This window comes from Marmota monax, unplaced genomic scaffold (genome assembly GCF_021218885.2).
Source record: "Marmota monax isolate L192 unplaced genomic scaffold, Marmota_monax_Labrador192_F-V1.1 WCK01_AAM20220418_F8-fsc00026, whole genome shotgun sequence".
NCBI lineage: Eukaryota > Metazoa > Chordata > Mammalia > Rodentia > Sciuridae > Marmota > Marmota monax.
Genome location: NW_026693108.1, coordinates 10,231,226 through 10,257,492, shown reverse-complemented (window position 1 = coordinate 10,257,492; position 26,267 = coordinate 10,231,226). Strand labels below are relative to the sequence as shown.

Genomic DNA, 26,267 nt, shown 5'->3' with positions numbered 1-26,267 from the left:
AAGACTTACTAAATGGACTTAGATATTCTGGGTGATATAATATTCGATAAAACACACATGAACAGTATCATTCCACAGGAAGCAGAAGTGTGATTTCAGAAACTGGGGGGAAAATACCTAACCTCACTTCCATCTTCCCTTCCTTCCTAGAGCTAATGACGGTCCTTCCAGGGTCCATGTTTTCATACGATTTTCAGAATTTGGGGCTTTTATGTATTTATAGAAACAGAATGATGTATTCATTTAAACTTTAAAATCAATATGTACGCATATTTATGCAGTTTGTCTTTATCTTCATTTATTGTATGTTTTCCATACAACTGGATTCTTGGATCGAATTGGCTCATTTTAACAGGTCATATAGCGGTCCTCTACACAAATATATCAGAAGTTACTCACTGTAGGTTTATGGACTATAATCAATGCTATAGGTAACACATAGCTACTGTCTCACTGTGAGTGTCTGCACTGTAAATCTCTAGACAATCATTGGTATCTGGGAATTTAAACATTATCACGTTGATCAGATATTGTCAAAGAGAAATAACCAAAACACTTTCCCATTAGCAATATATGTGTTTCCCTTTCCTTATTTTCTTGCCAATATTTGACATTATTAGAAATTTTGATTTGGTCATTTTGATGGCTATGAAATATGCCTAATTCAATTTTAATACTAACAAGATGAAGCATTTTTATGTATATAAGTGGCAATTCCTCCATCTTCCTATATGAATTGCCATTCATATTCCTTATTCACTTTTGTATTTTCTTACTCCGAATGTTTCTAGAAATTCTCTATATATTATGGTTACAGTTTGGATATGAGGTGTCCCCAAAAACTCCTGTATTAATGCAGGAATATTCAGAGGTGAGATGATTGGTGAGAGCTCTAATGGAATGGGTCCGTCCTAGTTTAAATGGGTGGTAACTCTAGGCAGGTGGGGCATGGCTGCAGAAGGCTGGTCGCTGGGAGTTGTGACCTGGAAGGATTGATCGTCCCTTTGCCCCTTCCTCTCTGCTTCATTTTTTGCTTCCACGCTGGCATGAATGGAGCAGCACTCCTCCACCAAGCCCTTCTGCCATGATTTCTCAGGCCCAGGGCAATGGAGCCGGCACACCATAGACTAAGCCTCTGAAACCATGAGCCAGCATAAACATTCCCCCTCTAAGTTGTTGCCAGGTATTTTGGACACAGCAGCAAAACACTGACTAACATAGTTATGGATCATAAATAATCCAAATATATTCTTTATATATTATGGATCTTATCGTCAGTTATGTGAGTTGTAAATACAGTGTTTCCTCGGTTTGCATTTAATTTTGCTTATAGTGCCTTTTTTCATTTAGATTTTTGTAGTTTTAATGGAATCCAACTTACAAGTTTTTTCTTTATAGATCTTACTTTAGGGCTGATGTCTAAAAAAGCACAACTACTCTGGGGTCAAATAGAAATGCTTACATGGATTAAAAGTGGCTCAAAGTTTGCTTTTCTTATCCAGATCTTTAATTTATCTGAAATTATTTTAGAGGGTGCCATGGGGTGGGGAGCTCAGAGGGATTCTTACACTGAAGCAGTGGGAGCCCCCAGCATAGTGTCGCTGATCCCCTGCCTCTGGGCTGATGGGCGGCGTTGCTTCAATTCTGCACACATGTGACCCAGGGTCACTGCACCAGCGCCCCGTTGCTGTCATTACTGTGGTTTGCTCACTTTCCTCCTCCATGTTTTTGTTCTTGCTCAACCTTCCTGGAGGCTTTTGGACTTAATTTTCTTCTAGAACCAGCTTTTGTATTCTTGAACCTGATAGAAACTATTGAAGTTTCTATATCATTAATTTCTGTCAAAATCTTGATGACCTTGTTTTTCTTACTCTTCAGTTTTACCTTGTAGTTACTATAATTTGTTGATTTAGGTACTTGACATATGAATATTTAAACTTTGACTTTTCTCTAATTATACACTTAAAGTGATAAATTTCTCTCTACTGTTTTATCTACACCTTGTGTTTTTTGTTTTTTTGGTGCTGGGGATTGAACACAGGGGTACTTAACCACGAGCCACATTCCCAACCCTTTTTATTTATTATTTTGAGACAGAGTCTCACTATGTTGCTCAGTGTCTCACTAAGTTACTGAGGCTGGCTTTGAACTTGTGATCCTTCTGTCTCAGTCTCCTGAGCTGCTGGGATTACAGGTATATGCCACCATTCCCAGCTCTTGCATGTTTTTAGATATTTAAAGTAATTTATCTCTAAATGTTTTGTGGTTTTGTACTATGATTTCTTCTATAACTCATAAATAATTTGGGATGTTGTCCTAGTAGTTCTAAATTATGAGGGTTCTTTTTTTAAACTATTTTTTTCTGTGACAGAGAACATATACTATACATTATCTGTTTTTTGGTAATTATTGGTAATTGGACATCTAAAGTTTTCATTTTATATTTGAAAATAATGCATATTCTCAAATTTGGGGGATCAAAGCTCTTTTTATTTTCATCAAGTAAAATATTTTTAATTGTGTCAAATCTCATGTCCTTTCATTTATCTGATTTATGAGTTTCCTAGAGAACTATGTTAATATCTTTTATTATGCTTTTGGGATTTGCTAGCTTCTTTTTGAATTTGGTTAGCTTTTGCTTTATATATTTTGAGATGCAAGAATTCTGTATCTTTCTGATAATTAGTTTTTTGTCATTATTAATTATCCCCCTTACCTAATCATGGTATTTGTTTTAAGTGATTTTTTTTTCTGATATTGGTATTGCTAAACCACTTTTCTCATTAATTGCAAACAAATACTTGTTCTCTAGACAAACATAGATTTCATTATTCTTTTGTTGATCAAAACAACTAATTTTTTGAAAAGTGAAATTTCAAAGGCATCCAAAAGAATAATAAACAGGGAATTCTCATCTGCCCATTAATACATAAGAATCTCTGAAAGTTTGTTATTGTCAATAAAAGTGTATTAAATGCATGGTCTCATGGTAAGGAAATCAGAAATAAAGGCATATTATTGGAATACACGTGGAGCATTGTAAAGACACTACCATTTTCTAGGGAAGACCTATTTTACACAATTCCAAACTCTAAAAATACTGCCTATTTATATTCCTTTGGTATGACCTTTAAGATGTGTGTTCCCGAAGGTGGAAATTTCTGTGTTTACGGTTCAGTTTAGTTTGCTAGGTCTTCAGGGATCAGTGGTGTCTACCACCCAGTACATACACAAATAAATCTGGTGAATGAATAATAAATGAGTAAATGTTGTTCTATAAGCACTTAGGCGCTAACTTCTAAAAATCTTGCAGAAAAGGTTCACATAAATTATAAGTTTCTATATTAAGGTTACTAGTGAATTTTGTAATGTTCTGTAAAATGACTTCTTCTCAGATTCCTCTTTCCCTCAGCACCTATTTGGGCTGATGTACCACTCCCCCAGAGGCAGAACATAAAGAACAGCAGTGGAAGTGGACCTGCTGGTAATTCTGCTTGCGCGGCCATTTCTCAGTTTCTCAAGTTCAAGACTTATATTAATTATACATGTGTTTTCAGTTACTGAATATCTTATCTTGTTCCATTTACATTGCTGAATTGTGAGCTGCCACAGAACCCAATTCTCATGTAGTCAGGAGCCTGCTCAGAGCTCATGTGTTGTTCTGAGCTGTTGGTGCCTACACTCTCCACTAATAGACTGATTCACTTCTGCTCACATTCTGGAATTCCCAGTGTCTGCACCACCACATGGCTGGAAGAGATCCTCCTTCTTCTTTATGCTTGGTATCAAACTATGAATGCACCTTAGGGTTCAGAGAAACTCAACATGTTAGAAAGTAAGATAGAGGGGCCAGGTGACCTGATCACTACTGTTCTTTCTAACTTTATGATTCCATGTTTCTTTAGGTGAAATAACATTGGGACCCAAAGGAGGGATTTTCAAATGGCACCCTTTGAAAGCCTGAATGAAGGGACATACTCACTAAGCACACATCAAAGGTAGCTGAGTAAGCAGTTCCCTGCGTATTAAGCCTGGGGACACTGAATGATTGAGTCCTAGGTGCAGCTACACAAACCAAAGACCTCTGATGTGAATGCAAGAGAACCAGTCCTAGCCATGGATGACATCGAACAGCATGGAGCTGTGCAGACAAATCTAGCTTTGGGGGACAGGTTTTACACTTTTGCATTTGAAGAATCACAGACTCTGTAGTAAATGGGCACCAAATCTGACTTCTGGTCCCAATTTTCTGCTCTCTATAAATCCCAAAGTTATTGGTTTTTCTTCTACCATGCATGGGAGTTGTGAGAACTGACAGTGGCATGTATGAAATCTTAGTATAGATGAAGGGCTCAACAATGAGTGTATTTTGATTATTGTGATTCCAAAAATTGTTTTTCCATAATGGAAAGCTCATCAGCCATGCTCAGAAGAACAATCACCTCTCCCCCGAGTGCTAACGGAATGTTCTTCCCAACTCATTTATTGATAGGAAACTACATTGTACATTGCTGTTTTCCCATTTGTGAGCCTTGTACTGATCATCAGAGCTGTTGAGAACTCAGCATGTTACGTGGGGTTTGTGAAGTATGTAAAGTTTACATGAAATTAGAAAACCTTCTTTTTGTTCTTTGAAGTAGAATTTAAAAATTTGCACGGCACCTCCCTAGCCCATCAGAATTCCAAGTCCGCCTACTGAGTGACAAAGGAGACTGCAATTTACATTTTGTGAAATGATATTACCTACAATCAGCTCCCCACTTTCAGCTACCGTATTTTAATAACTTGCTGTACATCCTTTCAATCCAAACAATAGGAGATGCGCTTCTCAATTGTGGGGGAATTAATGACACTGTAGCCAAGAGGGTAAATTTAGCAAGAGAATTGTACTTCTAAATAATGTGCCTGAAAGGCAGCGATGAGGTACTTTGTAAAATTGTTATACAGATTATTTCCACCAGTCACATTACAGTTTAATGCTACTTCATGCTGTGGTGTGGGGGAAAAAAAACAGTTCAAAGTGGGGGGCAAGTAAAGAATAAAGCCTGTGGTAGTCAACCAAGGATTCTTACCTTGTTTTCATTAAAATTAGCAATAACTACTCCAACAAAAAGTGTCAATCCAATCATGCAACCCAGGAAAACAAAAACATGAATATAGATTCCATGGATCTGCATAAATGAAAAATATGGTTATTCATCAAAGCAAATCAAAGCTGCTCTGGAAATGTTCAAAAGATTCGATGTGCTTGCTCACCGGCCCCACGCGATGAATAATAACGTCCCTCACTTCTACCCAGCCTTTCAAGGAGAGAACTTCAAACAATGCCAGCATAGCATTCCCCACATTGTCGAAATTAAAGTTCCGAGGATTTGCCCTGCAATTCCGAAAGAGGAACAGTTCTGTAAAATTCCAAGGAGAAAGGGACATTTTACAGCAAATGCCTATAGCTCTTTCTAATTCCGAGTATAGGGTGTCTTCAGCTTTGGGGGAAGATTGGGGTACCTGGGATTCGTTGGCTGTCCTATGTGTTGTTATGTGTAAACATAATATAGATTCATCAGGTGGCCTCAATTTAAAGCAAAGGGCACAACAGCTCTAGATCCAGCCTGAGGCTCTGAAGTCCCTGCTGCCTCTGTACTGACGACATGGAGGAACTTGCTGAAAATGAGATTTTATAGATTTGCACAAAGGGGCATCGGACTCTGGATGTGAATTTTGAGAGTTTTATCATTGAAACTTCTAAAGGCATAAATCACAATTGGCTCTATTAAAAGAAAGTGTAAGAAGAGCAGAATTTGGTTACTTAATTTCACTTTGTGCCTTAACATACTGAGGCTTTGAGGGGCTGTTGATTCCAGAGGCTGAGGGTTGTGCGGATATACGTCAAGTTACTCCCTCCTGGTTGGATTTTTCCTCTCATTAACTCTTGAGAAGTCTCAGTAGACCTTCTCATGATGCCCAATTCACAGTTTGCGCTCTATACCTGCAGTGGATTCCTAATTCCCAAAACACTTGGGCCACATTATTATTTATTTTGTTTGGGGGATGGGCTATCTCCTTCCTTGTTTTTTGACACAAGTTATACTTTTTTCCTTCTCAATTAAAAAGTGATCCCTTTCACTATATTGCATCTTCTTTCATTATTGTGGGTTTAGCTAACTTTTGTTGTGGTTATAAACAGAAAAAAGAAACTTTAATTTTTTCCTTTTCTTTCTTATTAGAGGCTATTTTAAATAAAGGTTTCAACAACTGCACACTTGAAAACCAGGCACTATCACTACCCTTGCTGAATCTGAATTTGACGATAAATTGGCTCTGAACTGCTGAGTTGGGAAGGTCTCCTGGAGCCTATCTACATCATAATTTTAATTACTTTCCCTACTTTTTCGTTTATCAGAATTGAACCCTCATGAAAGGCATACTCTGAGGGGAATCTGGCTCAGATTTTGTTACAATTCTTTATGTTTTTTAAACTATAGAAACAGTCATGAGATTTACCTTTGTAAGTTTTGTTGTTGTTGTTGTTTTAGAATACTGAATAGATGAATATCTAATAAGAAAGCATAAAATGAAAGTGGCTTGCTCTTTTAGGGTTTAAGGATGATTGACAGAGATGTTTTCTATATAGTACAAAAGCTTCACTAAGAAATTTACATTTTGGACTTCTGATTTATATTTTCTTCTGCATGAAAGTACATATAAATTCTTTTGAATTTTTCCAACAACCTTACTTGGGATGGTGGTGGTGTTTCAATTAAATTCCAGGTCTTTTATAGTAGACAGCAGTTGTAAGGATTCTACAGATGCTGCAGTTTGCTTGAATAAGGACTTTTTAAAACCAAGTGAGCCAGTTCTCAGATCTGATGTTGAACTTTCTTACTCATCCATTTCCTTTATGTAAAAAGTGCTTTTTCAGCTAAATTTGCAGCAACTTAAACACTTTCATGTTCCATATACTTTAAAGTTAGAATATGTTGAAAATACACTTTTAGGCTAAACCATGAAAAATAAAATGTAGTATTATAGGCTTAAATAATTTAAAGGATTTATCATATTTTAAAAAACAAGACTTCTTCAGTTTTAATTATATGACTGTTTATTTGTGCTTTGTTTATGCTAGCAAAATTGGAAAGTGCGTCTCACCTACAATATCTAGAGATTAAATAGATACCAACCCTAATCCTTATTGTTATCTTCCCTGTTTCCCTTCCTTGAATTGGAAGGGTGCTTAAATATTATCTTTTCTGTTATTTTTAAAAAAGATTATAATCTTGCCTATCCAATTAAAAAAATACTAAGACATTGGTTCTGACCTCATAATCTGGTCGATCTTTGGATTTCCCAGGGGAAAGTGCTCCAAGGCCCCCTAAATCACAATAAAGGGAGCCAGTCACTCCTCCTCTGGAGAAGATGGGGCACATGGGGAAGGCAATCAGCCCCTGCCTTTGGATATGGAAACCCAGGGAACAACACTTTCCAAAATGGTATCCTGTGTCGCCTGCATTCTAGCCATCTTTCCTAAAGAAATCAGAAACTTTTTGTGCTTTTAAGAATGCACCAACTCTCCTTTTGCCTTGAGCTTTGGCAGCAGAGCTTCTTCCACTGGAAGCACCTGAGCTTGGCCTCATCCTTCCTTCCCACCTTTGCTGTCTTTCTTTCCCCTGCCTATTTCCAGCTGTTGTCCTTTAAAAGTTAACCAATGCGGGCTGGGGGCATAGCGGAGCGGTAACGAGTTTGCCTAGCATGTAGGAGGCCTTGGATTCAACCTCCAATACTGCCCACAAAGAAAGTTACCAGTACTTCTCCTCTCTGCCTGGTCCTTCATACTCTGGGTTAAGAGCTTCTCCTGCGTGAGTACAATTCCCAGCACCTTTTGTCTTTCTGCAGGTATCAGAGGCTGATATTCCATGAAATTAAGAAACCTAAGTCTTGAGAACCCTCCCTGCACACAGTTCTGTTCTCCACCAGATTTCAAGCTTGTAAGGGGCGAGGGCCGTAACTGATCCATAGCTGAATCTGTGGCAAGTGGAAAGCCTGGTGGATTCTAGCACTCGGTAAGTACATTATCACAGAACTGAACACTTTGTTGTTTTTGTTCTCATTCAGGCCATTTTCCTGTATACTGACCTCTTCCTAAAATAAAACACACAGTATTTATAATAGAAGATGTGTTTAATCCTTCTTACTGAGGCAATTTTTATCTCATCAAGTCTGATTCAGAGGAAAATGAACTTATTCATCTGAAGAGAAAATATAGAAACCAGACCATCTCCTGAATTAGACTGTGCATATTTATGTCCTAATTATAATTACCTAAGCATTCCTCTAGGGCTATTCCCAGATATGTTATTTTCTTAATCATAATTTAGCCAATATAAAGATTATAAAAATATTTTTTAGCTTCTAACTCTAGATTGGATTATTTAAAAGAAAAAAAAGGTAAAAAAATTCATGGTTACACTTGACATATTTTTAGGGCAAAGATTTTTATTTCATTACAACTAATCCAAATCATAATATATCAGGAAAATGGACAAAAGCAATTGTGATGATGTTTGAGGGAAGTGCCTCTATTTGTTTATGCTTTTAAAACGTCATTGAACTTGAAACCACTAATAATAAATTACATAAAATATTGCATTTTGGTTAAATTTGATTTTTCAGATACTTGCAACTGGTTTTATGGGACAGACTGAATGCCACCGGGTACAACTTGGGGCAGGTTTTACTTTTCTCTGAACACTGCCTTGTGGTGCGTTTCAGCTTCTCTCCTGACATCTTGGAGGGTTCCAAAGTTTTTGGTCACTTTCGGCCATGAGACCAGTCGTCTTTGAAGATGACCTTAAAGGATCGGAGTCCTTTTCCTTTCGTGTAGTTTTCAAATACAAAGTAACCAACCCGGAGTCCACACCCCAACCACCTCCTTTCTTGAGTTTTCACCTCTAGAGCACTGCCCTAACCCCCCAGGACCAGCCGCCTGGGGACAGCCCCTCTGTCTTGGAGCCTACAGAAATGATTCAAGCTAGCCAGTCCAAGTCTCCTGCCTGGCCTCCCTCTTCCCCACCATGAAACCCTGGTTCAGGCCTTCTGTAGTTCTCCTTCTGCCTTGTGACCAACCCTGGCACTCCCCAGTGCCCCCCATGGTGTGGCCTGCCCCCTCCTCTTGGGACTGTAAGAAACTCCCTTTCAATGGCAGCTGTTGCCTGGTCTGTTTGGTCTACTCTACCTCCAGTTTTCTATGAATGCACCATAGTTTACAACAAGAGCAACCATTGCACCTTCCCTGCTGGGAGGGCCGGTCTCCAGGCGTCCTGGTCTGCTCTTGCACACAGGCCTCTTTGGATGGGGATGCCCTCTGCAGCAGGGTTCCTTTCAAGGTGGCTCAGACCTAGTGGCTTAGGCGACCACGACGTGGTCCTCCAGGAAGACTAGATAACCCTCCTGTGCCAGGAGGTGAAGAGCAGCCCCCCCACGGAGCCTCCCCCTGCCTGGCCAAGCTCTGGTATGAATGTCCTCCTTCAGGACCTCCCTCAGCCAGGGACGGGAGCACCTGGACCTTTCCCCAGGGTCAAGGGCAGGAACGCCACAGTGCTCTACCTTGACCTCCTATACTCCCATGATGTTCTCCATAAAAGCAGAGTTTTCTGTCACATAGACTAATGCTGGGTGATGGAGTGAGAAAACGTCTTGGTCTTTTCTGCTGGATGGGTCTAGTCGCTCTCTTTAGAACGTATGAATGCTTCATCCCCCGTTGGCCTCAGCTGGGAGGTTTTAGTCCAAATACAAAACAGCAAGGAAAAGAATCCCCATTTTATGTCCTGATATAAATAAGTTCTTTACGGTCTGACAAATTTTTATCTCACCAAATACACTTTCTATGCTTTAATATTTTTTTATTTTAATGCAAATTAGACTGCACACACTGGAATAAGGAGATCCCTGTGGGTTATATTCCTCTTTACTCCTGCTCAAGCCCCACACATCCAAAATGAATCTTTTTTCCCCACACTTCTTGAGTATTTAAAAAATAAAACCCCAATATAAATTATATTGAATTGTTTATAAATGTGGATTTCATAGTAGAGAAAGGCCACAGTGAGGTAACAAGGAGTCCTAGGCTACAGCTGGGTGAAGTGCCGTTCCTCTTAAAGAGCTTTGACGTTGAGAGCACACCGTCGTGACAGGAGCAGAGTTCCTGTGGTTCACTCCTTATTCTAAGACGTTAAGAAAAAGAAATTTAAAAAAATTAAGGGGACAAATGAAGTTAATGGAACACTCGGCTCATCAATGAGGCAGAGGGACTACATTCACAGTCATTAGTAAGATGGCAGAGAAAGAAGACACTCAGTACTTCCTGAAGGTGCTTGGTACTTCCAGCTTTGATGTAAATACTTTGAAAACTCATTTTGAAGAAAAATAATTTTTAAAGAGAGAATTAGATATGATTAACATTGTCACTGATTATTCCTCTCCGGTGTTTCAATCACGGAAATCCACCAGTATAAGTGGGTTTTAAAATTGAAATGGCTTTATGATTTAGGGTTCTCACCAGTGTTATAAGGATATCAGATCTTCCCTTAAAGATTTAAACTTGGAATGAATTTACATTCGATGTGATAGAAAAATCTTTGTTTTGAAGCCTCATTAACTTTGAAAACCATTTGAATTCAGATACATACTTTTAAAGTGTTGGGAAAATAGTAAGGTGGTATTTGATTAGTTTTCATTATTTCAAAGTCTCTAGCAGAGTGACTTTTAGTTTCATGGCATATTATACAGTTTTAAGTCCTCATACCAAGAAACATAGTCAGCTTCAAGATATTTTTCTGATATGCTTACCAAACACGGGGCACCCAGAATCCAGGTTTTTTCTCTCCAGGTCTCAATTTTAAATTTAAGTTCTTGGACACGCTTACATTGATTCTGAATATGCCGTTACAATCCTCCTAGAGTAGGAAAAACAGAGGAGGTAGGGAGCCTGGTGAGACAGAGAACTCAGAGAAGGTGAGAGACAGGAAACGTTTTCTCACATAGGCAGCAAAGGTCTCTATCCAATAGCAGTGATGAGGACAGCTGTCCAGAAAACAGTGACAAAGACCACGGAGACAGGCAGGGGAAGGAGGTGCTGGAAATACTACCAAGTGGGCAAAGGGCCAGAACAGACATTTCTCCTAGGAAGATCTACAAAGGGCCCGTAAGCAGGAAAAGGTGCTCGGCACCATCAGCCATCAGGGACGTGCAGGTCAAGGCCAACATGAGACGCCTTTCCACAGGCACCGAGAAGCCATCGTAAAAAGTCAAATAGGGCTGGGATTGTGGCTCAGTGATAGAGCACTCGCCTAGCATGCACAAGGCCCTGGGTTCGATCCTCAGCACCACATAAACATAAATAAACAAAGGTATTGTGTCTAGCCAAAAAATAAATATTTAAAAACAAATAAATAATAAAGTCAAATAACAGCCAGCCCTGGAAGGGCTGTGGAGAAACGGGAGTCCCAGACCTGGAACCCCATACACCACCGAGGAGAGAGGCAGAATGGCGTAACCCCTTTGGAGAACAGTCTGGCAGTTCCTCAGACATCTAAGCATGGAGTTACCACATGCCCATGCCATGGTTTGGACATGGTTTGACTATGTTTCCTAGTGTCATGTGCTGGCATCTTGGCCCACGGATGTAGAAGGTGGCGAAATCTTTTTAAGAGTGAGCCCAGTGGGGGTGATTTGGTTAGTGGGGGTGCTTCTCTTAAAAGTGTCCTAAGAGAGGTGACTTTCTTCGAGTCTCTGGTATTTGGGTTCCTGTCTCACTGTGTGATCCCTCCCTCTTGCTCTTACACCCACAATGATGCCATCTGCCATCATGTAATATAGCCAAAGGGGCCTCTTTACTGGAAGTTGAACAGATGGGGCCACGCAATCTTGGACTTTCAGCCACCAAAACTGTAAGTTAAATATACCCCTTTTCATTACAAAATACCCAGCCTCAGGTATTTTGTTATAGCAATGGAAATAATAAGACTATTACACCATATAACTTAATGATTCTACTCCTAGGTATTTATCTATCCAAGAGACACGATAAATGTATGTCAACAGAGAAACTTGTACCTGAATGTTAAATTGGAAATACTCATAGTAGTTAAATGGTGGAACCAACTCAAACGTCCATCATTGGAAAAATAGATAAACAAAATGGTATATTCAAACAGTGGAATATAATGTAGCCACAGAAAGGGCTAAAGCACTGACTGGCACATGTGACATATGGATGACCCTTGGAAATAGTAGGCTAAATCAAATAGCTAGTCATAAAAGAGCACCTATTGTATGATTTCACTCATACGAAAGTCCAGAACAGCAAACTCTACAGAGATACAAAGTAGTTAGTAGTTATTTAGGGCTAGAAGTATAGAGGGATAAAGGGAAAGGGAGTGACAGTTAACTGATACCAGGTTCTTTTCAAAGATGTGAATGTTCCCAAAGTGGCCACTGTGATGATTATAGAGTTCTGAATATGCTAAAAGCCACTGAACTGTACACTTGAAGGGGATGGATCGTATAGCGTGTGAATTATTTCCAAATAAAGCCTTTTAAAAATATTTAAACATAAAACATCAGTAAGAAGGTTTTGTTGTTGTTGTTTTTGGAGGGGGTACTGGGGATTGAACTCAGGGGCACTTGACCCCTGAGCTACATCCCCAGCCCTATTTTGTATTTTATTTAGAGACAGGGTCTCACTGAGTTACTTAGTGCCTCATTAAATTGCTGAGGCTGGTTTTGAACTTGTGATCCTCCTGCCTCAGCCTCCCGAGCCACTGGGATTACAGGTGTGTGCCACTGCACCTGACCCAGTTAGAAGTTCTGACTCATTTTCTGTCTCCTTGCCCTCTGGTTGGTTATCTTTGTCTCTTTGGCTATAATTATCATATTCTGAGCCTAATCTAGGTTTGAGGTGCATCTGGTAAAATTCTTGAGCATCACTTGAATATATCGACAGAATCTTAACCTGTTTAAAGTCAACTTTGACCCTACGAAATGTCCCCTCTGTCTGTGAACCAACATGCCATCAGCTGTGAGAATGAAGACCTCAGAGTTGTCCTGCTTCTTCTCGTGCCTCACGGTCCAGGTCTCCATTCCTATTTCAACTAGTTTAGCTAATGACAACATTACCTCTGTCTGGATTGCCAATAACATTAAAAAAAAACAACACATATGACACAAATAATATATCTTTTACTTATAAAGAATGAGTAGTACCAGAAAGGAAAACTGACCCCTAATTACCAGAGACACACACAATTAACTTTTTGGCGTGTATCCTTCCCATCTTTTTTCCTATGCATATATGAGATCATACTGTTTTTATCCTTTCATATGTTTTTTGGTTAAAATATATTGTAATTATCTTTTCATAACCATATCTCTTCATCTACAACACTATTTGGAAGAGCTATATTGCAGGAAATCATCCAGAAGCCCCATGATATACTTGATTAATCAAAGGCCCACCTTTGATTGCATGAGGCTGCCTGGTACCCTGGTTAACGCACAGCACATGGGCCCAGGCAGCCTGGACGGGAATCCCAGCTTCCCCACTTACTAGGTAGGTGACCTTCTACAAGTTATTAATCAGTTTATACCTGTTTTCCTTATTAGTAGAATGCAGGTAACCAAAAGAGTACTAGGGACAAAGCTTTGTGCTTCATGAGCATTAAGAAGTATCTGATTCTTCTTCCCCCAAACCTTTAATGGCTTCTCATTTTGTTGTAGGGACAAACGAGACAAGGCACCAAAGACAGCAGGAAACAGTTTAATTTGGCTGCAGCCAGGTTTAGAGGGTACAGCCTTTGCTGTAATCAATCAATCCCCTGAACCCCGAGTTCAGGAAGTTTCAGAGTTTTATACCCAGCATGTAAGGGGAGGGGCTCAGAAGTTCACAGTCTGCAGAAGTTCACATAAAAGCAGCTTTTTCTTTCACTGTTCTGGGCAAGTTAACTCTTCAAGAACAGCACCTGAGAAGGGGAGAGCTTCTTCTCCCCTTTCTTTCCTCCCCCTGCCAGCTGTTACCATGGAGCCCAATTGTAACTTATCTTAAAAATGTAGACATCTCTGTGAAGCCCCAGCTCAAGGCCTTGTTTGCACATTTCTTCAAAGTACTATACTGGATGCATTTGTGATAACTAGTAAGGGGGTTTCTAGCACCTGGAGTGCTGGTATCTTCTCGGCCAGTGGCCAAGTAAACAGGGTGACATGAAAATAGGAAGTTTATCTACATTGGACTCTTTTGCAGAGATTTTTTTTTTTTTGCTGACAATCCTAAAATCAGCCATGGTGAAGAGGGCTTTTCGGTGGAGAAAGGGGGTGCCCTTCAATTTCTCATCAAAGAAATCTTCCTCTTGGGACCCCCAAGTCTGGTATTCAGAGTCTTGAGGGTCTTTCCCAGACTCCGATTTCTGGCTGTGTTTTTCAGTCCTTTTCCACATGGGAGGGAAGTGACTGACTACTGGGGACTGGGTGAGGCTCTCTCCAAAAGGGAACTAATCTGTCTTCAAAACGTTGCTGGGTAAGACACGTGATAGAGGGGGAAGTAGATTCTCAGGGATGAAGTAACCGAACTGAGCCATCCCATCAACTAAAGTCGGATTTTGATCTGGAAGCTGATTCCAAGGCTGCTTCCCTCCTTTTGTCTCACCTCTGCACCTGACTCTTCTTTGCCTGCTTGGTGTCTTTCCTCATCCCGCTTGCTCTGCTTGGGAGGAACTGCCCTGGCCATCTTGAATCCTCCCTTCTTCCCAGTACAGTTTCCTGGGGAGGTTCAGCTTTCTGTAGGGAATCAGGTGGAATGCTGTTTTGGCTTCTCGATGCTCTTTTGACTGCTGACTATGTTACAGTTGCTAGAACATGAGACACACGTTCTGATTGGACAGAAAGTGCTGTCTAGAAAATTAGACAGTCACCTCCTCCTCTTTCCAGTTCTTCATTTCACCTCTCTTGTTCCCTTGGACATAACTGATATTTAATATCTATTTGTAAAACGGTGGCATCCGAGTTGGTTTACAGTGGTCTGGTAACTAAGCTTTGGGTTCCATATCTCTATCTATGTTGACTTCAAGATATCTTTGCCCAGGTTTAAGAAAATGGGCAAAGGATGGAAGTCTTCAAGCAGATACGAGTAAATACTGTGTTCGCCCCATTGGAAAACGGCCCGACAAGTCAAGCCTCTTTGCCTTTGAACATGAGATGTGTGAGCCAAATGTTGGTGAATCTAGTTTCCATTCATGGCTGAGTTTGTCTTTTGTTTTAGAGAGGTGGTCTGAGACTCTGAGATAGAACTGATGTCCTCTGCATGACATTGTTGGCCTTGGTCTCGTGTACTGGGATTAGAGGAACAGAGAGACCCAGAGCTCTTCTCGCTGTGCCAGTTTCCGTGGTCCTCTGAATGGCTGTCTGTCTGCCTAGGCCCTCCTTCTGCACCGTCTCCAGACCTCATTGCTGTGCTCCCCACCCCCCATAGGAGCCATCCATCTCTAGCCTGGCCTGGGTGTAAGCACATGATGTGAAGTCACCATGCTCTTAGACCATCATTAATAACTGAGTCATCTAGGATTCCTAGGAGGCTTCATCTTGAAATGCTGTTATTATCTTTCTGGCCTCTATTCAGTATGAGTCTAAAATAACTTCTTCCTTACACAAGCTCGTGGACGAAGGCATCAGCGCTTTATTACTTCCTTCATTTGTTGGTTGGGTACATCATGACCTTCATACCATGTTCCTTGATGTCTTCTCAGGTATGTGGAAATTTCTGGAACTTTTCTCCCAGTCTTGCACTTCTAAAGTCCTCATATTAATATATTTCACAATGTACTTGAATGAACAAAGATTTTTCTGTATAACAGAGAACTAATATTTTGTGGATTTTATAATATGAAATCTAGCTGTTGCTAGAAATATATATTATGTTGTAGTTCAATTCTTTTAGGCATTCTGGAGATACACATTTTAATGGAATTAAGATATTATTGTATTTGGATGGAAGATGAAATGATTTTGTTAGTTTATGCATCAGCAGCACTTGGTTTACTTCATTAATTACTGACTTTATTATTTATTTGTAATCTGGATGGTACAGCAGAAATTAGCTAATTATTAACCAGACTGTGTCCCTTTTCCCTCGCCTTTCCCAGCCTCCCTTCCAGTATGGCAGGGCCATTGTTCTTTCCCGGGGAAAGTGAGTTGAAGTGATATGTGCCACTGGCAGCTTTGCCTGCATCAATTTGTGGTAGAACTGTTTCTCATTCTAGTCTCCCACCTAAACTGAGAAGACCCTAGAGACAAAGCAAAGGGTGGATACACCAGACAGAAGGACCCGGAGTCCCTGAGTGGTCATTTGGAGGTTAACTGGCCAACATGCCCAAGATGCAGGACCTGCATGTCATAACGTTGGAGGTGCAGAAACCCTGGGGCTGTTCCTGAAGCCAACTTCCTCTTACTCACACCCACTGAACAAGCAGGAGATGCTAAAGGGAAGGAATTCAGGTTTGGGTCCTAGGTGGGGTCCTTGTTGGCTGTCATGAAGGGGAGCTTCTGGGCAGCTAAGAGCTGAGTGAAGCTGCTTCCAAATGCTGAGAGTGGGAAAAGGGTGTGGGAGGGACTTTCCTCGGGCCTATTTTTGCAGGGGGGCTGCTTGCTGATATGGGTGTCAATAGGTTCATGTTAGGTAAGACCTAAAAGGAAAGTTCCTGAGGTTCTCAGCTATAAACATCAGGAGTCTCGCGTGACTATGGGCAAGACATCAGCAGTGAATAGGTGCAGAAATAGAAGGGAGGAGCAGAATTTTCTGAGATGTGCATTTAATCATACGAACCTTTACCAGCCAGCAGAGATATACTGCAGGTTCAAGGAGAGAATTCTCAGTTTTATCAGGGGGAAATCTCTAAGCAGCCCTAGAGCCACTGATTCCACATGCTTTCCAAGGCAGGGCAAGCTACCTTCACTTTTATTTCAAAGTTCAGAGAGGAGCATCTTACCCTTCTGATAATGTTGGGATCGTTACACTTGGCTAGCTTTCCGGCAAAAAGCTGAACTCCAAAGCTTGCAAAAACAAGCATTAATGTCAGCAAGAGTATGGAGACCTGAAAGAAATTGATGAAATATCAAACCTCGTGGTAAAAATTAAACATTTAGTTGGTTCAAATAGTGATATAAATAGAACTTTCTAGATCACATTGTGTAAAATTCCTGGGTTTGGATAATATCTTTCCATTTCTCCACCATAGGTCATTCAATTAACTTACTGAAATGTGAACAGAAGGAAATTATGTAATAATAGAATAATAGAATATTATTAAAAATAGAATATTAATCTTAAAAATAAAAACATGTGACTTTCATGTAAGAAGCTGGGGCAGAGGTTTTTAAAGATGATTGGGCTTTTCTGACTTGAAAATCATCACTTTGATATATTTTATTTAATGAAACAAAGAAAAATGTTTAAATAACTCCATTGTGCCCAATTAATGGGTTCATATCCTTCTTGGCAGAGCATAAATTGGAGAGACAGTGGCTTCCTTTTCCTGTAGGCATGAGGGAGCTGTGCCCTGAGGATGCAGGATAATTCAGTCCTGGGAAGCAGATTTGTTCATCAACTCGTGCTCCCTCTGCTGGCAGGATCCTTGGGTCTCAGCAGACAAAAGTGGTTAAAGGGCAAAACGGGAGAAACCATGGACCTGTTCTGCTGACACGCTCCCTAGGTAATCTACAGCTGCACAGAAGCCTCCTCAGCAGACAGGTGCAAACTAGATTCCCTTCTGAACTCCATCAGAGGTCAAAAGATTCATATACCAACAGGTGAGATCTGTTTCCCTTCACGTCCACTGTGTAAAAAGCCACAGCTTTATGGCTTTGTGTAAAGAAAATAAATAAGAACTTTTAAGCGCAGCGTGCGCGCACAATTATATGCCCCTAGTAACATCACAGTCTATCCTTAAAATACTTTCAAATCAAATACAACTACAGATGATCTCCCACCATAGGTATGCTTCTAGAAAGCAAGATACAAATGAGCTTATGTAAATCAATTCATGTTTTTCATGCACAAGCAGCACTCATCCATGATAAAAAGAGCTCTTGATCATTCTTTTTGGAAGGCAAAGATCCTTCTGCAACAGATTGCAGGTAATGGGTCTCTTACTTCTCATTTTATCTCCAGCTCTGTTCTAAGAAGACCCCAAAGCAATATTTGCCTAATTAAAAAGAATATTCCCCCTATGATCACATTGGTGAGTATTCTTCACTTTATACAGGGGTTTCTTAAAGCATGGCATACCTGTGTGTTATATTTTTTAAAGTTGTTTTACATTAACACTCCCAGGATCTAGAGACAAATTCTATGCCATGTGCTTTAAGGGGACACATAGAATAAGATTATATGCCCACATTCATTAATGTTTATGAACTAGAGAGGTGGAATCTTCTTATTCTTAATTTCTAGATGGGAAAACTAAAACCCAGAGTAGAAATTAAAGTCAATTTAAGGATTAAGGGGTTAGTGGATGCTACCATTTTGGATTTGCCATTTGTTATACTTTCCAGAGTGCTTCTCATTGGTTTACTAAAAATGTTCATTGAATTAAGTAAATTGACAGAACAGAAGCATTCATGGTACAGTTTCTGCTTGTGTATCTTGTTTTGCTGTTGCCTTTACAATCCCTTGGCAATGAACAGAACCATAGACTTGACTTTGATTGGCAAGACTCACTTTTCCCCCCATCAGCAACATGGCAGAGTTAGACTGGCGAACTGGAAGCAAAAGGCAGCTCTAACATACCAAGAAGATTTCCTTGAAGCCGCTGAAAAGCTCTCGAACAACTTTCCTCATCTGAGGCACCAGTTTGAATATCCGCAGAGGCCTCAGGCACCGAAGAACCATTAGCAGCTGAGCTCCTGACTCAGCGGGCACATTTTGAGGCATCCAACAAAGAAATATCAAGCTCACCTACAGGGAAAGAACAACCTCTGGGACTTAGGCAATTGCTCCTCTACCGTCCACATTTTCTGGGAGCCATCTAGCCCTGACTTTTTATTTAGCAAGGATTCCATGTGTGATATGCGACAGGCACTCAAAGGTGTGTGTGCAGCCAGCTGATTTTAAACAGTGAGCCCAATCTGGGCCTGTTAGAGGTCTCCAAGGAGCCATCACATGTATATAGAAATGCATGAGGGTGCTTTCTGTGTGGGTACCTCGGTGCATCCTGCTCTTTCTAACTTACTGCACTGGGGGTTCTGCTGACCTAACATGATCCAAATTCTTTTTTAACAAGGTTACTACTATTTTATTAATGATCGCAACATGCTACCTGTTACTGGTCACAGTTTTTGTTCCTGCAAAGACATTGATTTCATGGCTTCTTGTGCAGGTAGAAAAATAAAATTTCTTTGAATCCACTTGTGAGTTCTCAGTTTAACTGATCATTAAGGAGGCACTTGTCATGGCCCAGTATTCCAGACGAGAGTCCCAACTCAAATGACTTCAGTTTGCTTTTAATAACAAGGGGCTCATTAATCAACAACATGCTTTATGTGATGCAAACTTTCTTGTATTATAGGAGCCACATGAATTGTGAGATAGAAATGAGATTTGCCATTTTAGACCTTATTAAAGTATGCCACATTCATACATAAAATTGTGGTTGATTTATTTTAACAATGCAACTATCCACAAATATTTTAATGGTTTTTAATTTAGATAGTAAATGCATGCATCTTATTTGCATATTAATGGACTATTCTATAATCCATTTAAGAATCTGTTATGGCAACTAGACCTCACACATCTCATCTTTGCACCATGAAATGCAGGAGATCTTTACAAAACCACGACATTTTACATTTAGGAAAAAGCAAAAACTTACGAGATAAATAAATATGTCCATTACACCACCAAAGTCCCTGATGACAGCAGTTGGAGTGAAAAACAAGCCATCTGCCATAATCTTCAGATTAAGCTCAATGCTCATGAATATCACAAATACATACTCGGCAATCTGAAATGGCCAAGATGCAGTTAGGTCACAATGAGCAGAAAAATTGCAGGTCAATGTTTTACCACCTAGCTGGGAGCTGAGATTTAGTAGCAGTACCTGCAAAGTAGGTGCGTGCATGACCCTTCGAAAGGGGGATTCGAACATCATGGAAATGCAAGAGCAGATGGTTACGATGATCATGACCCAGTCCAGGTAAGTGACCAGTCCCAGCAAATCACTGTCAAAGGCCAGAAAGAATTGAGAAACAACACAAATGCTCCAGAACAGGCTGCCAAGATTCAGAGACAATGGCTTCTGTGACTATTAACATGACTGGCATTTAAAAAAATAAGTCCCCACTTATCAATGTCATTCTAGCAAGAAAATAAAAGAGAATTTCTATTTTTTTTCATGTGGCATAAAATAACTCAGGAAAACTTCAATTGTACATGAAAATGGAACTTACTAAAGTTGGTGGTACTTTGTGTTTTTCACAGCTCCTGTGACAGGGTCGGTTTTGGATCTGTAAGAGAGAACAAGCATATGAAATTCTGCTACATAGCAAGCATGCTACATCTTGGCAGCATGGTATTTACAAACATCTCCTCTACTTAAAATCTCCTAAAATGCCCTTTATAAAACATGTTAACTGCATGTGACTTCTGAAGAAACAGAACATTAAATTGAAAACATCAACAAATTTGCTATTGAAGCTTATGAAAGTAAAATCTTACATTTCTCAGAGTACTTGATTTTAGGAATGGAGACTTGATTAAAAAATTTCTGAGTATTACAAAATTAAATTTTGACTTCCATTTTAAAATGCTCACTTAAAATCTTTGCTTTAGTTGTTCAAGGATGTTCTTTATAATTATTTAGTTAGATACTCTATAAATTAAACAAGCGTTCTCCACCCTGATTTTAACTGTGATCTTGTGGAATAATTCATATAGAATTTCCTGGGAGGGGGATTTCTAACTTTGACTTTTAGGAAGGCTGATGGTCTTTGTGTGCGTGTTCCCAATTACAATTGAGACTTTGTCAGTCTATTCATCTGCGCTGCTGACAAAGGAGAATGTGCATCACACTCAATGAGGTGGAGAATTAGCAATTAGATGTTAACGTGTTTGCTGCCAACAGGATAATTCAAGATGAAAAACCCACCCGGCTCTCATCAAAGCAACGCCTACATTGCCATCTTCTTCCTTTACTCTGTGGAAACTCAGGGGAGTTTTAGTGATTATTACTCAGATGCTTTAAATTGTGAATGTCTTTCTAGAATGTCAGAAAGAACCATGAAGTGGCAATGAGTCCATGTCCTTGAGACAAAGCCTCCGATTCCCGATATGAGGAGGTCCCTGAGGTCTCCAGCCCTGATGTGTTGGGGTAGTGTGTGTTGGTTTCCTAGAGCTGTGTAACAAAGCACCACACACTGAGTGGCTTAAGCAATTCTTAAGAAATTAAGAAATTCATTTTCTCATTGTTCCGGAGGCTGGAAATCCAAGATCAAGGTCTCAGGAGGGCTGGTTTCTCCCAAGGGCAACGAGGGCAGGATCTGTTTGGGAATTGCACCCTGGACCTGCAGTAGTCATCTTCTCCTTCAGGGCTTCACATGATCTTCCTCCACCTGGGCCCATGTCCAAACTTCCTCTTAGAATAAGGACACTAGTCATATTGGATTGGGACCCACCTTATGACCTCATTTTAACTTTATTCCTCTTTAAATTTCCTATCTCCAAATAAAAACATTCTGAGGTACTGGAGGTTGGGACTCCAACATGTGGATTTTGGGGAGTAATAATTCAGTCTATAACAGAGAATAAGTACTATATGCTGCTGATTGTCAATAAAGGTGGTCAGTTTCCTCAAATGATGGCATGGGGAAAGCTTCCTGCAGAGTTCTTAATGTCTTCAGGATATTTACTGACAAAAATTCATTTTATGCATTGGCTGTCTGAGCAACTTGGCTTAGGGCTCCACAAATACAGTGCCGTCTGCTTGTACCCTCCTGATAGCCTCTTCTCCTTTTCTCCCGGTTGGTGGGGTCGAGGCCGTGGCCAGTGGTTTTCTTCTCATAACAATTGGTAATGGAAGGACTAGTTAACTTTCTGTTTTACATTATCCTAGAATAAACTGGTTGGTATATTTTGATCACCAAGAAACTACAAGTCTGACAAAAGATGTGGACAACGACCCCCCCCATCCGTGAATCTCCCTTTGTTTCAGCATTTTCAAAATTAGACCCAGAGTTAATAACATCGATCTAAACGTCTTGGACAACTGTGAAAAGGCACAAATAAAAATGGCTGTCAAGGGCTTTATCAACGTGCGCTTCCTACAAATGCTAACTACTCGCAACCTTTGTTTGCCACCCGGTCAGGCGCTGGGCAAAGAGGAGCAGCGTGATTAATTAGCCCACAGTTTATTTTGTGACCCCATTAGGATTACAAGTCTCTTCTCCTCCTGTGACAACACCCCTGCTGTTCGCGCGACCCAGGCCACACACCTGGCTGGAACAGTGTACTCACGCGTTGAAGCGGGCACGGACCACCACGCGGCACAGGTTCCTGAACCTGTGCTCGCGCCCCACGATGAACAGCGGCTTGTCGAAGTACGGGTGGTTCTCTCTCAGCTCCTCTTCCTGCACTTTCCTGGAGGGGACACGGGGGGAGAGGACGGTGAAGGGCACGTGTCAGCGCTCAAGCGACGGCCACGGATCACTGTAGCGCGCTGTACCTTTTCATCTCCGCTTGCTCCTTTTTTTCCTGAATCATCTTTATTTCGCTGTCTTCTCTTTGTGCATTTCTGTATCTCACTGTATTGGAGTGCTAGGAATAAATCCAGGGCAGGCATGTCACTACGAAAGACTTTTCTTGAAGGCCAAAAATTATTATTATGCTTAAACATTGAAGTCAGCATCTTCATATATATAATCATGTTATGTACAAGTATAATATATGGCATGTATGTAACTACTGTATATAATAAATATATAGCATGAGGTACACACACACACACACATTTATATAGTTAAATGGTCACAATCATTTTAGCAAAGTTATTTTTCCCCTAAAAAATAAAGCATTCAGCACATATTTATCACAAGTCCCATCATGTGCCAAGTGTGATGTTCTAGTGCTGAGGATCTGTCAGGAGGAGGAAAAAACACATACAAAATCCCTGTTCTTGTGGGATTGATTGTCTAGTCAGGGGATACAGATAAAAAAAATTTTTTTTAAAGTATGTTAGAGGATGCTTAGTGCTCTAATAAAAACACAAAGTAGGTAAGAGGCAGAGAGTGCTGGAAGCTGTAACCTAAAATAGGTCACAGTGGAGTCAATATAAAGGTGCTATTTGAGGGAAAGACCAGAGGGAGGTGGGGGTGCTCATCCCCAGGACGAACAGTGGCTTGTTGGAGTAAGGGTGGTTCTCCCTCAGGGTGCAGGCTGTGGACAGCTGCAGAACCCTGTTCTCCTAGGGGGAAAAGGCCTGGTGTGTGGGCATGGAAGACCCAGGATGCCAGTTGGGGAAGAGCCCAGAGAGCAAGGAGCTAATAGGAAGAGACAGTCCTGAGGGTGTGGGAGCAGGTCAGGCAGGGCCTGGACGGTCCCTATATGGACACGGCAGGAGGTGGGGAGCCACTGTTCAAACACCTGGAGAGTAGACCCCATAGAAAGCATTCCTTAGATTTAATCATCCGTGTCTACTATCACTTAGAATAGGTGGAAAAGGTTAAACTTTCTCATTTTAATGTCTGCTCTCGTGGGAGAAAAGACATGCTAAGGCCATCTTATGCAATAACTGAACCCCACGACATTTTGCCATGGAGAAGATGGGGGATGCAATTTTGTTACAGGTCTCAACAAGAAAAGGTCATTGAGGAAGAAACCAGCCTCTGGAATTAGCACTTTTCAAGCAGGACCTCTGTTATGTGTATTTCAACACATATTTTCAAAGACACGTTCTAATCGATGCTTCTGTAGTCTGTACATTTCCATTGAATCATGTCAAAGGAAACTGCTCTGAAGAGTGTTGCCTCTGAATTTTCCCGAGGCAACTTTCTTCAGGCAATGGGACTGAATCTGAAGTGCTGAGGGCACAGGCCACGGGCTGGATCTGACCACAACTCTGTGTCAACATGGTCGTCCATCAGAGAGAGCCCTGGATATGCGGAAACAGAGCCCTGCGCCAATTCCAATTGTGCCAATAGGACAAAGACAGGGGTTCTCGTCTCCTACTTTTAGTTCTCTCTTTTACCTGGGATGCTTAATGAGGACAGTCTAAGATGCTAAAGTAGCATCTTCTAGGGAGTGAAAGCAGTAACTCAACATCACAGAACCTCTGAAGAAACAGGAGATCAGTGGAGAAAAAGCAAAACGAGGATCAGAGAATCAAAACCCCATGCTTGGCTGGCTCTGTGGGTGAGCTCGCCTTTCTGCAGTGCCATGCTTGGCTCTGAATGTTCCTGACTCTGCCTTCTCAACCCAGTTCCCAGACTCCAACTCAAGAGTCAGAGCTTCACTGTGTCTTTTATGGTCATCTCAGCATAGCCAGCAGCTGAATGGCTTGCTCCTGGGCTTCTCTAGATGTCTCACTCCTCTGTTTAGGTCTCTGGGATGGTGCAGGCGGTCTGCACTAACCATTTTATCTAAAGTCCCCTGAGATCAAATCTCCACCTTTGACTTCTTTATATTACTTTACAGAAGAAAGCAAACCTGTTGCTGCACTAGGCAGATGGAGGAAATTAAGATCACTCTCAGAAATCCCATGAACTGTTCACTTGCTTATTATCTGTGACCTTGACTAGAATGTGGGTCCCAGGAAGGTCCTGAGTCTGTCTTCCCTCCCCACTATTCTTATCACTTGGAACCGGATCCCACATGAAGTAAATACTCAGTCAGGATTTATTACGTCAGTCAATACACACACAAGAGACCTAGAGTCTAAAAGTAAAGAAATTATTGGGAAATTCTGTGTAATCTTTGACATAAAACATGATCATAGAAAAAAAATTATCTCCTCTTGGGTAAACCCTTGAAATTATAAACACTGGATCTAGATTCTAGAATAGTTGGAACTTGGTAAATATTCAGAGATAATAATGCAAATTATTTATACAAAATGCTTTAAATGTTTTTAATTTTAGTCAAAGATAACTGATCCGTCACTTTTGTCTGTGTTAACCAAAACATGTGCCCCGTGTGAGATATCTAGATTCTTCTACGTCAGTGGTCACTTTTCAGTGCCTGGTCATGTCATTTGTTTTCTGAGCTCCCTGAGTTCCTCTTGTATGAAGTCTTAGGGAGACATGGCAAGATGGTAGACAGATCCAGGCCCTAGAATCCTGTCAGCAGTTATTTAGATACACGGACATATCCCTGCTTCCCAAATCCACAGCATTGCTTAGAACTTACATCTTGAGTCAAGGTTTCAAGAGACTTCCCCCTGCTGATCCTCTGGCTGTTCGATCCATGTCTTAGTGACCTGAAACAACCACAATCAACTGGTCAGTGGATCTCAAGATCAAATCTGGAGTTTTAAGCAAAGACCAGGATTAAACAACAAGAACAACAACAACAAGAACAACAACAACAACAATTTTTCTGACACACCATCAATAATGCCTCACTTCTATTTTACAACAAAAGCTTATAGTCTATCCAAATGCCTGTGATCCCCTCTAACAAGATTTCAGAATTTCTCCTTCTGATCTTAAAAGTCAGAATTTGGCTATCACCAAGGAAAAGGTTTTTGAGTAAAGGTGTTTTTGTTTGTTTGAATCTCGAATGAGATTGCCAATTTCATTGTTGTGACCACCAGCAGATAGAATTCAGTTCCTGGCCCGTTGCCCGCCTGCTACCCAGGGCTGAAGCTACACAATGTTCACTCCTGCAAAGCCCCTTTCCTTCGGGTCTCTGAAGCCCGTCTTCCTGGAGCATTTACCTGCGCTCTTGGCGGATGTGATGCTGCACGCTGAGAATCGACCTTTCCTTTGCCGGTTGCCCCTCGAATGATCCACTCAGCATGCGCTGTCGAGTGCAAGCTCTAGGAAGAAAAAGGAGCCTGAGATAAATTCAGGATTTGTACGCTTGAAATGAATAATACATAACTGCTCGTTGCTCTTGTTAATTTTGAGGCAACACCAATGATAATGCAAAATGCAGCAAACTACATATAAGAGGAAATGACCTCTAGGCTCGTGTCAGGACCACTCACAAAGCAGAAGCTTCCCAGCTATAAAGAGGA

At 40.7% G+C, this 26,267-nt stretch overlaps 1 protein-coding gene across 6 annotated transcripts in view; it reads right to left on the bottom strand.

Moving 5' to 3' along the window:
- Nalcn (sodium leak channel, non-selective) overlaps positions 1–26,267 on the bottom strand; it is a 301,994-nt gene that overhangs the window by 22,062 nt on the left and 253,665 nt on the right. For all 6 annotated transcript variants that reach the window (XM_058582741.1, XM_046454990.2, XM_058582742.1 and 3 more), the window contains 12 exons: positions 25,965–26,066; positions 25,436–25,505; positions 22,758–22,849; positions 22,550–22,672; positions 20,488–20,544; positions 20,139–20,259; positions 19,911–20,042; positions 18,827–18,994; positions 17,028–17,132; positions 10,843–10,949; positions 5,257–5,377; positions 5,073–5,171 (listed from right to left, as the gene is read on the bottom strand). In XM_058582741.1, coding sequence (XP_058438724.1) covers positions 5,073–5,171; positions 5,257–5,377; positions 10,843–10,949; positions 17,028–17,132; positions 18,827–18,994; positions 19,911–20,042; positions 20,139–20,259; positions 20,488–20,544; positions 22,550–22,672; positions 22,758–22,849; positions 25,436–25,505; positions 25,965–26,066 — 1,297 coding nt within the window. The remainder of the gene's footprint in view (positions 1–5,072; positions 5,172–5,256; positions 5,378–10,842; positions 10,950–17,027; positions 17,133–18,826; positions 18,995–19,910; positions 20,043–20,138; positions 20,260–20,487; positions 20,545–22,549; positions 22,673–22,757; positions 22,850–25,435; positions 25,506–25,964; positions 26,067–26,267) is intronic.